This window comes from Oryx dammah, unplaced genomic scaffold (assembly GCF_014754425.2).
Source record: "Oryx dammah isolate SB20612 unplaced genomic scaffold, SCBI_Odam_1.1 HiC_scaffold_15, whole genome shotgun sequence".
In the NCBI taxonomy this organism is placed as follows: domain Eukaryota; kingdom Metazoa; phylum Chordata; class Mammalia; order Artiodactyla; family Bovidae; genus Oryx; species Oryx dammah.
The window spans coordinates 28,079,710-28,092,067 of NW_024070199.1; the positions used below are offsets into that span (position 1 = coordinate 28,079,710).

At 40.5% G+C, this 12,358-nt stretch overlaps 1 protein-coding gene across 2 annotated transcripts in view; it reads right to left on the reverse strand.

The window, feature by feature from the left end:
* The window catches only part of CDON (cell adhesion associated, oncogene regulated), a 99,523-nt gene that overhangs the window by 17,974 nt on the left and 69,191 nt on the right, over positions 1–12,358 (reverse strand). For both annotated transcript variants that reach the window (XR_005723643.1, XM_040255830.1), the window contains exons 17-19: positions 8,454–8,675; positions 6,193–6,443; positions 2,913–2,992 (exon numbers count right to left, since the gene is read on the reverse strand). Coding sequence is in view for 1 of the 2 variants with exons in the window: in XM_040255830.1 (XP_040111764.1) it covers positions 2,913–2,992; positions 6,193–6,443; positions 8,454–8,675 (553 nt within the window). In the remaining variant the exon portion in view is untranslated. The remainder of the gene's footprint in view (positions 1–2,912; positions 2,993–6,192; positions 6,444–8,453; positions 8,676–12,358) is intronic.

Consider the following 12,358-nt stretch of genomic DNA (forward strand, 5'->3'; position numbering starts at 1 on the left):
TTCAGCCCCTGATGTGCAGCATGTGCTTAGTCTCTCAGTCCTATCCAACTCTTTGTGACCCCATGGACTGTAGCCCACCAGGCTCCTTTGTCCATTGGGGATTCTCCAGGCAAGAATACTGCAGTGGGTTGCCATACCCTCCTCCAGGGGATCTTCCCAACCCAGAGACCGAACCCAGGTCTCCTGCAATGCAGGGGGATCCTTTAGAGGCTCATAAAATGAGTTAGGGGTTCACGAGTACTCATTACTTGGTTACTCCAGCCAAATTATGCCAGTGGTTCTCAAAGCATGATCCCACAAACAGAGATATCAGCACCCCTGGAATGCACTAGAAAAGCAAATTCTCATTCCCCACCTTAGATCTACTGAGTCAGAAACTCTAGAAACAGAGCTTCATAATTTGGTTTTTACAAGTGCTCCAAGCAATTCTAGAGCATGCTAAAGCTTGATAACCACTGAACTAGACCATTTACCCTCATCTAAGTGTTATCTTTCCTCCTTCCATGACTTGATTCCTTCTGCCTGGAAACTCCAGTGCCTGGCTAGTACTCAATAAGTGTTCATTTTGCCTGAACAGCCAAAAACTCCAAAATGCCCCCTTGATACCCTCATATAGCTGAACTGACATTATGCCTCTTTTTGTGTACATACTCTTTTCATTTGGCATGAGGAAATGCAAGCTTATTCTTAGCAATAATGTCAATATTTTAGAAGTATAAATTGTCTAAAATAGTGCATATTTGGGGGAATAAATGATATATCATCTACTTCTCAGTATTTGAAGCTTATTACAAATTTTGCCATTTTGAGGATCTTGAGAGGAGATGCCTGTTTTCAATTACAATCTTAAAAAGAGTCAGAAACCTTTAGATTTAATGATTCTAATTTTGCAGAGTTGAAGACAGGCACTTATTGATGTTAATCTGTGTCAGAATCACATAAGTGTTCCAAGAAGCCAGGTGAGCCACTTGGCTAACCTCGGAGCCCAGGCAGGAAACTGAAGGTTTGCCCTAAATAGGGAGATTCTGAGATAGGAAGAATATTTGGGCCAGGGAGAAACTGAAGCTGGCTTTCTAAGGCTGCAGAGAACTCATCTGTGTTTCCAGGTAAAAGTAAAACCCCAAACATGAAATACAAGAGGTCACTAACTTGAAAATCAATAGAAATATTGATTGGCTTAAAGGAGAAAACCATGTATAATAAAATCCCAAAGACCACACACACATACAAGCTCAAGCTCACACAAACAAAAATGTCAGTGAACACAAGATGGCAGAAGTCTTTCAAATTCTTTTAAGGAAATGGGATATATTTCTGGTTCTAGGATATGACGCCTCATTATAAAGACGATTAGCAGCAAATTACCAAAAGCTATAATCAGAGTACATTGCGAGCAATTTTACACCATCTAGGACAATTCACCATTTTTCAGATAAGGAACAGCCTCAGAAAGATTACATAACTTTCCCAAGAGCATAGATTTAATCAGCGGCAAAGCCTATGTTGATTTCTTCTTGGACTTGAGGTATTCTTGCTACATCATTCTAATGTCTGGGTTGAATCATATTTGCTGCTGGCCACAGGAGCCACAGAGGATGTGTTTTAATTAAATCCATCTGATTACTTACCGGGCATATGAACTCTCTTTACCGATTCTTTAGCATGTTCCTAACAAGTTGTGATAAAGCCTTTGACAAACTCAGGACAAAAATGTGGCTTTACCGGTACAAGCATCTTAAAATTTAGTTAAGGTCATACAGCGTTTTAAAATATAACAAGCAAATCTTGGTACACAAAACAGGCAGATGGCTTTTGCTAATACAGAAACCCTAAAATGGGTTAAGCAAATGATAAAAAAAAAAAAATCTCTAGGAAGCTTTATTGCTTTTGCTCGGCAACTCTCAAAACACAAGATGAAACAATGTAATTTTAATTCAATGGCTGACTGGATCCTTCTTTAAGTTCTGGCTTTGATAGCTCCCAGATGCAACTTTTAATTTCATAATTCATTTTTAAAATATGGGTCAAATCCCATTTCAATAATGAAATATCCAAACTCTAGTCCAATACTCCAGGTATTTTATGTACTAACTGTAATATGATTTCTAAATGGCAGAGTTTTAGAGCTGAGAAGGACTTTTGAGACCATGTAATCAAACACCATCATCATGAAAAAGAAAGAACTGAGATTTCTGACAGTCGTAACTTTAATACAACAAAATATGTGATAATCCTTCAGGATTAATATACAAAGAAGAAGCATGAAAGCTTTCTGTCTATTCTATCAAAAATTAAATGTATATGTCACTCTGCATATTCTTATCCTGTTTGAAATATTATGAGCACATATAATTCTTAATTTAAAAAATAGAAATGAAAAGAAAACAAGCTGGTGCTACTTAATTATTAATTATCTTAAGGTTTTAAGATTTTTTTAAAAAAATTGAACAACCTGATAAGAAAATTTCAGTAATGTTACCATGAAAAAACACTACCATACACACACGGTTTTTCCCCCCTAACATTCAAACAGGCTGTCATCTACAGTAAGGAGTAAAAAGTATCACACAGCACAGAAAAGTCTACTGAAAATAGAATATGTGAAAAAAGATAAAGTCTATCTAAAGAGAAAGACACTGATTTAAAGGTTCAAAAAGATCAAGCCTTCTAACACTATCTCAGTGAGAAATAAAGCCTTTATATTGTCAATATATCGAAAGAAACCAAAGCACGAAGCTTTAAAAATTGTAAAGCTGGGGCAACAACTAAGTAACAGCCTTAAACTTCAGACTCCATACTCTGAGATTTATACATAGCTGAGGTAAAACTGCAAGAGCTTTCTCTGCTGAACACAGAGTTTCAGATGGAGTCACACACCTCTGCTCACAACTCGCAGACGCACACCAACATACCTATTGTTGTTCCGACAGTTCCGACAGTTAATGCACTCCATCGGGTCAGTCGGAGGTACTGCTGTGTACAGGCCACCACCCTTGTCAGGAAGGAAGCAGAGGGAAAAAGAAAAAAGAGAGTGCTGAAGGTGTCACAGACTAGTAATCAGATCATCTCTAAAGTTAAGTAAAGCCACACCAACAATAAATGGTTACGTGGTATATTTTAACCATCTCCTTGAGCTGTGTTATGTTTATCACTATTTACCTATATTCACACAGGAGTTGTGCACAATACTAAGACTGTTCTCCCCAAACTCAACTACCATGGGTTTTTGCATGTATGTTTGTACTGGAAAGAGGGAAATAAATGAAGGGAGAAGGTTAGTCATTTCCCTTCAGTGTTTCAAATCTAATGGGCCCAAAATACACTATACGTTATAACCTCCTATTCATTTTTACTTTCCTAGCAGTCATGGAAAATTTTTATGGGATGCTAGCTGGAGAAACAGGGTGGAAATCTGTTTGAATGATGTCACAAGATAAACCCATCTTCATTTTCCTGTAATTATTTCGATTAGGTTTGTTCACTTGACTCCATGAAGTCTTAAAACATGTTATATTTTTCCAGATGGAGTAGATTCTCAGCCAGCGATGACTTGGAGGGGAGTATTAATATTGTGCTGTTGCTTTTGGCGGAAACTGCCCAGCAATTAAGAAAAATGCCCAGATTAACACATACCTCACTGTAAAATGTTCACTTCACATATACAATGGCGAGAGTTCTTCAAAACGGGTTAAGACTTGAATCAGCCTTATGGTCAGAGTCAAAATTCTGCTTTCAGAAGCAAAACAGCAGAGCTGAATTTGATAAGGGTGGAGGAGGCTGTTACACTGCTCCCCAAGCCCAGAACAGGCCCTCAAGGTTAGGAAAAGTTCAGGCAATTGTTTTTCCCAGAATACTTTCCATTTCCATTCATCTCATAACAACAGCCAGAATCTAAGCAAACCAAAAGTACTGAAAATTTCTTGCAACATTCCTGATCCAACTAGCAACAGGAGCTTTTGAGAAAACATTGAGAGAAAGAATATATATCCCTATACTATATTCAGTCCAGGAGGATAAACTCCAAAGCTTTAGAAAAACCTGAAGTTAAGAACCTACAGGATAGCGTATTTATTGGACTCACCATACATATTAAAGTTAATTCAATCATTTTATGATCAAAAGCATTTTAAAAATGCCCTTATTTCCACATATCCAGAAGAGTAAGAAAATGAATGAGCTAATATCACAGAGGATAACATCTAAAACTGCACACTTACTGGGGCAGCTATTATTTAAATAGCAACTCATTGTTCAAAAAACACAAAGTACTGTGTTCAAATACTAAAGCAAACATCAGACTTATTTTTTTTTTCTTATGGAAACAACATGTGCTATTCAAACGGTAATGCTCTCTCCTTCAATTTCTTAGACAATGTTAGTAGTTTGGACTAGGAATGGTGACAAAAAAAAGTTCAGAAAGTCTGAATATAAGCCATGTCTTTCCATACAAAATAATGAAATCATTATTCACTTTTGGTAATGATGTACTAAAGCAAATTAAATATTTTTTCTACCACATACTAAAGCTAGGTCACAGGAAAGCCATTAGATTTCTAGCTTTAAGAGACAAATATATATCATAGTTTTGGTCTCCAAAGGTAAGATTTTAATAAATCTTTACTACTGTTTAAGATTTTTTTTTAAATTTCTATAAACTTCTTCATTTCTAGCACATTGTAGGTTATGGCAAATTTATCTGTAATTGAAAAAAATGACAAAAATGTAAATGAGTGTTTAATTTGATCAAGTAAACATTTTATTTATGTGGTTGAAAATTAAGTGGCTGACTATCCAAACCATGTAATAAATCAAGCTTCCTGGTGTAGAGAATCTCTTAAACCAGTACAAATCTAAAATACATGTCATTCTACTCCCATTTCAAAAATGAAAGTGTATCAGCTGGTTGAAAGTGAAAGTGTTAGTCACTCAGTCGTGTCAGACTCTTTGTGACCCCATGGACTGCAGCCCGCCAGGCTCCTCTATCCATGGGACTCTCCAGGCAAGAGTACTGGAGTGGGTTGCCTTTTCCCTTCTCCAAGGGATCTTCCCAGCCCAGGGATCGAGCCTGGGTCTCTTACACTGTACTGAAATAAAGTAATACTAAAGGTATATCACCCCTTGTGGCAAGAGAGCACTAATCTTATCAAATGTAAAAATCTTACAGGCAACCACAAACACACATGGGGCGAAACAAATCAAGAAAACCTCACAGGAGGTCAGAAGGGACAATCTGGTGGTACACAGCCATGCTGTGTATGGCCCATGCAAGGCTTTTTTCTAAAAGCGTAATTAGTTGCCAACATGTAAAAAAATCTAGATTTCACCTGGATTTACAGATGTGAAAATTCAGAAGACCTGGCCACACAGGGTGTGTGGACCACAGGCGCTGAACCTGGGCCGCTTCTTGTTCCTTTTTTTAAATTTTATCTATTCATTTTTCGGCTGTGCTGGGTCTTCACTGCTACAAGAGCTTTTCTCTAGCTGCAGCGAACGAGCGGGGGCCACTCTCTAGCTGTGATGTGTGGGCTTTCACTGCGGAGACGTCTCTTGTTGCACAGCACGGGCCCTAGGCTGTGTGGGTTCAGTAGTTGCAGCTCCCAGGCTCTGGAGCACAGGCTCAACAGTTGTGGCCCAGAGGCTTAGTTGCTCTGCCGCATGTGGATCTTCCCAGATCAGGGATCGAACCTGTGTCTCCTGCATCGGCAGGGCGATTCTTTACCACTGAGCCACCAGGGAAGCCCCCCAGGGCTGCTTCTACATGGCTCTCCCATAGCTCCACTACTTCCGTTTCATCCCCAACGTGTTTCACTGAATTTCCCGATCTGCCTGACTCCTCTAAGCGTATAAGCTTTTAGACTTTGCTCTAAATAAATCAAATTTAAACTATGTGGCTTGGTCCATGGCCAACAGTATTTCCACTTTATCTCAAGAATAACTTCCAGTCTGTTTATAATTGGCCCTGCACTTTCGGTGCTAAATAACTCTAGATATAATTCAGATTGATGAATACAACTACTGCTTGATAATAGAAAGCTTCCAAAGATGACTGGATCAAGGGGCTACCAGTGACACAAGTTACACCAGTGAGCCTGTGAGGTTTCTTTATTGGGAAAAGCACGTGTGCTGACCGTGTTCTTGCACCCTGACATCGTGGAGCACAGGGAGGCTTTTATTTATAAGTAGGTCTCTTACATTCACTAGATGACGAGGATGTTCAAAATCCACACGTGTTCTGGTTAGAGAGCTCACATGCCCGGAGCAGAGCCCTCCATTTAAGCTCCCGCTGACTCCATTGGGGACTTTATGGTGCAGATGTGAGCAGCCATTGCTGAAGCTTCCATGAACACTTCCGTTTATCCGGTTTGTGCCGGGCAGAGTGGTGTACTCCACCATCTGCCCATTGACATCTGACCCTTGGTAGAGATAGCCTGGTGGGTCATATTCTGATGAGAGAGAACAAAAAGAACAAACAAACAGAAAGGGTAAGAGACTGAAAGAGACAATTCTTCTTGTTTGGGAAGTTTTATTAATTAAATCCCTAATAAACTACAACTATACTAAAATACACTCTTAAAAAGTGTTCACTTACAGCTTCTTTGTGAGATTTGCTTTAATCAAGTTATTACTGTTATTTCCTTTACGGTGTAGAGGCAGCCAGGAACTATGAGTTAGTTATGACTCTTTTAATGGGAAGAGAAATCAACCAGAGAGAAATTGCTCAAAAGAGAATGAATAAATTGTGCAAGTTGCAACTATCAAAGTACCGGCAACACTAAGAAAATGTGTTTAAATTCCCCAATGCTTCAAAGTGCTGAAAGAAATTGTATAAAACACCAGCAAAAGGCTAACTTTAGGTAGAATATTTCAAAAAGCAATAAACACCACTTAAGTAAAAGGATGGGATTGGGGAAACATTCACTATTCATACAGGTCCTTGGTTATTACAGCCAAGTTGGAAATTGCGGGGCATGAAAGGCTAATTATCCCCTTTCCTTACATTAAAAGTATTTCCATAGCTGTCTCAAATGTCTGATTTCCAGAAGCACACCTACCAGGTATATTTGGAAAACGTGAAATGTTCTTTAGAATGTATATTATCTAAACTGCATCAGATTTGTTGTCAGAGTTTTGATCAGTTCTTCAAAGGTACTGGAGGAGAATGCCAAGGCTGGAGTGGCCATCCCTCCTCGTGTGACAGGTGTGTTAACAGCGCAGGCATGTTCCTGTCAGTGCTTCTCTTCTCCACTAAACCACATGAAGAAGGCATGAAGCCTGCACTGTCCACCAGTGTGGGGCACACAGCTGACAGCCACAAGGACTGTCTTCTGAATCAGTGACTCAATGGACATTTCCATCAATGAACATTACCATTCCCCATCTTTCAACGTATCATCAAGTCACAAAGGAAAGTAACTTTAGCCAGATTAATCTTGCTCAGACAAGCACATCAGTACTCTTAGTGATTTAGCGCATTCTCGCACAACCAAAGTCAGTGACATCAGAACCATTTAGAAAAAGACCCAAAAGATGGCCAGCTCTTCCAGCCTGGCACCACCATCAGCATCTCCACCACTTCTCACCACTTCTTTTTCTTGGCAACAAGGTGATAAACATAAATCACTTCTCCCCGCTGAGCTGTTCACTAAAAAGGGACCACAGGCAGGAACCAGCTAAGAGCTGCTGAGCGCTTATCACTGCTGGCGTCTGTGCTTTTGTTTCATCTCTTTACTCTGGGGCCAAAGAGGAAACAGAAATACTTCCTCCCAGCAGAGACTAAAGCCTCTGATTGATCTGACTGTCCTCTTTTATAATAGCTGGGGAAAGAGGAATGGTAAGAAGGTGAGGGGATGAAAAAAGAGGAAAGAAAAGGGAAGAGGGTTCTAGGTTACATGTTTTACTATAGCGCCATCACTGACAGCTCCAGCGCGCCTGGACACGTCTGGGGGGCTGGGACACCACTCTGGAGCTGTTCGGTACATCAAGCACCAAACCAGGAGCATGGTGTCTTCATCTGTGTCATCCCAGGACAGTAACTTAGAACAGTCTTCACTAGCTTCCTTTCCATCATGCCTTTTTCATTCCTTGTTGACAAGATCTGGAGCAGTACGGAGGGGTTCCTGAAGCAATTCCAAAGCTCCACGCTTCGACTCCTCAGCCTCTTTGGTGGTCCAACACCACCAGAGTTTCCCAGCACTGAGTCAGCTATTTACTTAGAGACCTGCTTAGTTTGGGCTTTGCTGTTTATTTCTCCCGGGCAATTTAACTGGATGCTCCACTTATTTTGGCTGACAGCTAGCACCATCTTAAAGTCATCTCCACTGAATGAAGAGCATCTGATGTGTCCTATCCCATGACACTCAGGCACAAACGTGTTAGAAATCAATATTTATTCTGACAATATTTTTCTACCCATCTTTAGAAAAAAGAGGAGGAGACGCCGGTGAATGGCTTACTCTGTATGGTGCTCTGCTGGCGGTTCTTCCACAGGCACATGGCAATGAAGGCCATGAGGATGAGCACCATCACGCCCAGCACACAGCCGACGATCAGGTACAGCATGTCGCTGCTCCTGGTGGGGCTGGCGGCTGCGCCCACGTTCCCTCCGCTCCCCGAGGAATTCGGAGGGGTGCTCAAGTCTTTGATGGGATACTCAGAAGCTCCAGGGACCCGTTTCACTAGTGGAAAATTAGAAAGGAAAACATGATGTCAGGGTGAAGACAGTCTCTATGAAATGGTTTACTCTCCGAAGGAGGTCTGGTTAGGAACACGGGCCAGTCTGTTTACACTTGTGACTGAGATGATCTGACCACCAATGAGTCACAAAGAGGGATCCAAAGTTTAAAAGTCTGACGTGCCAAGGTTTTAGGCCACAAATTCCAGAGAAATCATCAGGTCAGAGACACAGATGCACTTGGTCTAACCCAAACTGCTATACGACGATCTGCTCAGTTGCAGTGGCAGAAGACTCCCAAAGAGTTGAAATAAAAATATTTTAACCTACAGATGGGACAAAAACTCCTTTCTGTCTGACACACTTTGAGCTGAATGAGACTTACGACTACATATTTTATGCCTTTTGCCTGTAAATCATATTAGAAGACATGACTTTGCACTACTAGAACAATTATATACAATTCCAAAAACTTCACACATAATACTAAACATTCCAAAACCAAGAACTCTTGAGATCTACGTAAACACAGTCCCTTTACCTAATTCACTAGTATTCTGGATAATGGCAAGAGCAAAAGCTGAAAACAGGTGGCACATAAACCCCACTTTCTCTGTCCCCAGAAAACATGCTCTTAACGCTCTACATGTTACAGAACCAGCAGACAGCATAGTGGTTGACGGCCTGGTCTCTAGAACCAGACTGTCTGGGTTTCTATCCTGTCCCACCATTCACCCTTTGGCCATATGACTTGACTTCCATAAACCAGTTTCTGCATGTGGAAAATAGACATAATAATGCCAGCTTCATCATAAGGTTGTAATGAAGAGTAAATGAGGGGACTTCCCTGGTGGCCCACTGGTTAAGAATCTAATTTCCAATTAGAGGACATCGGTTTGATCTCCGGTGAGAGCTGGACCATAAAAAAGGCTGCGCGCCAAAGAACTGATGCTTCGAAATTGCGGTGCTGGAGAAGACTCTTGAGAGCACCTTGGGCAACAAGGAGATCAAACCAGTCAATCCTAAAGGATATCAATCCTCAATATTCGTTGGAAGGACTGATGCCGAAGCTCCAATACTTCAGCCACCTGATGCAAAGAGCCAGCTCATTGGAAAAGACCCTGATGCTGGGAAAAACTGAGGGCAGGTGGAGAAGGGGGCAATAGAAGATGAGATGGTTGGATGGCATCACCAACTCAATGGATATGAATCTGAGCAAACACTGGGAGATAGTGGAGGCCTGGGAAGCCTCGCGTGCTGCCATCCGTGGGGTCACAAAGAGTTGGACACAACTCAGCAACTGAACAACTGAGAACTTAGATCCCACATGCCACGGGGCAACTAAGCCTGCAGGCCACAACTAGAGAGAGCCCTCGAGACGCAACTAGATAAGTCCACAGGCTGTAGGGCCTATGGCACAACTAGAGAGCCCATGGGCCACACCTGCTGAGCCTGTGTGCTCCAGAGCCTGCGAACCTCAGCAGGAAAGAGACGCCCATGCACCACACTGGGAGGCCCATGTGCCACAACAAGAGACACCCTCACGCACCACAACTAGAGAAAGACTTCCCGCCACAAGGAAGACCCAGAGCAGCCAACACTTTTTAAAAAATTAGAATAAATAAATAAAATCATAAAAGACTAAATGAGTTAATCCGTGTAAAAAAGCTCTCGGCTTACAGCCCGGCACGTGGTAGTGTTCAATCACTTTTGTTACTGTCATTAATTATTATTCTACATTTTTTGTTATGGTTCCTAACTACTTACAGGAGCAGAATGATCTTTAAAAACAAACCTACTTCAACAAATATTATACTGGGGTTCCATTTTCTAGCAACTTCAGCTCTACAGAACAGGGCTGGAAATCAGTCAAGGAGAGGCTGCCTTTCCAAAGGAAAGAGCTCTGCATCACTGAAAGCTAGAAGAATATCTGGCAAAGACTCTAAAGGAAATTTCTACTTTGGGTGGTATGTTGGATTATACAATTCTAAGGTCCCTGCCAATTCCTAAGACAACAAACAAGTTTCTGAGGCAAAATGGATGTTACAGATTGTACATGAAAGACCACAATTACTCATAGGGAAGTCCTTCAGGTTTATTCCCTCTTCATTTACTCTGAATTTATTCATAATTCCACCAAGCTTGATGAGCGGTTGCCAACCTCTCGCTGAACTTAAAAACTTTTGCAGTGGGTAAGACGGTCCCATGGATGTGAATGAGGAAGAGAGAGCCAAGAGCGTGACATGAGCAAGGTAAGGGGCAAAACAGAAAGAGAAAGCAGAGAACTAAACAAAAATCACGATAGTCTACAATCTTTAACAGTGGGGGGAAGTGGCTGGCCTCCAACACTGTGTCATTCCTGAGAAAACTGCACTGAGTTATTAAGATAAGATAATCGCTGTTCACAATAAGAACCTTGAGTCATTTCTTTAAAAAGGTGAACTCATGCATCCAATGTTCTACTTAAACAGGCTGAGGATTGTGTAATACATTTTAGAAAGTCATTGAGCGTGAACAGTTAAAATTTTATTTTTTTAGATTTTTCATGTTTTTTTTTTTTTTATGTGAACCATTTTTTAAAGTCCTTATTGGATTTGTTACAATATTGCTTCTGTTTTATATTGCTTCAGTTTTTTTGGCCAGAAGGCATGTGGGATGTTAGCTCCCTGACCAGGGATCAAACCTGTACCCCCCTGCATTGTAAGGCAAAGTCTTAAACTCTGGACCACCAGGGAAGTTCCAATTAACATTTTAAAGAAGGTTTTTGTTTTTCTCGGATCTGAAAGTCTATAGCTGGAACCTTTGATTCACCAGCAGAGTCAATTAATGATGTATACTATAAGACTATTAAAAACAATATAGTTATTACATTGTTGTCTGTGTTCTATGTTCTGCCTGGCTAGATTCTTAAATGTCTTGGGAGAAGAGACAAGAAATTTCATTTTTATGTAATTTTGTTCTGAGTTTCACAGCATCTGGAGGCTGTGAGAAATGTTCATTAATATGTTATAGTGTCCAGTACAAAAAGGTACTCAAATATATGCTAAACAAATGAAATTCAAGTCAAATGAAATTAGTCTACAGGTTTGTGTGTATAAACTTTTAAATGTGAATTTAACATGTGGGTTTTGAAGCAGAAAGACTCGTGATTCAGAATTAAACGATGAAGCTGAGTCTTAGCATATGAATTCAACCTTTCTGAGCCTCAGTTTCCACTCTGGCTGCTTCTGTTACTCAAGCGTGGTATCTTCTGTTTTCAACAATTATAGTATTTTACAGCTAATCTATGTCTGCAAGCAGTTGAAATCTTATTTTAGAATTATTGACTAATTCTGAACTTAACTACTACACTTAACTGAACAGGTAGATAGTATACATATGTGTCATTCAAAAACCACTTTAAACATAAGCAGTGCCTTCTCTTTAACTTTTTTGGGAAGCATTCTAATTCTCTCAGCAATCTCAGAAATTAGTCAGCAAATATTTCTATTCCTTCATGGAGGACCAAAAAAAAAAAAAAGGGAAGTGACCTACCCAGAGGCATGTAGAAATTTACAAGGTATACTTATCTAAACTACTTTTAAGGCAAGTTTTCTAGCCCAGGGGTCCTCAACCTCCAGGATCTAATGCCTGATGATCTGAGGTGGAGCTGATGTAATAATAGTAGAAATAAAGTGCACAATAGAT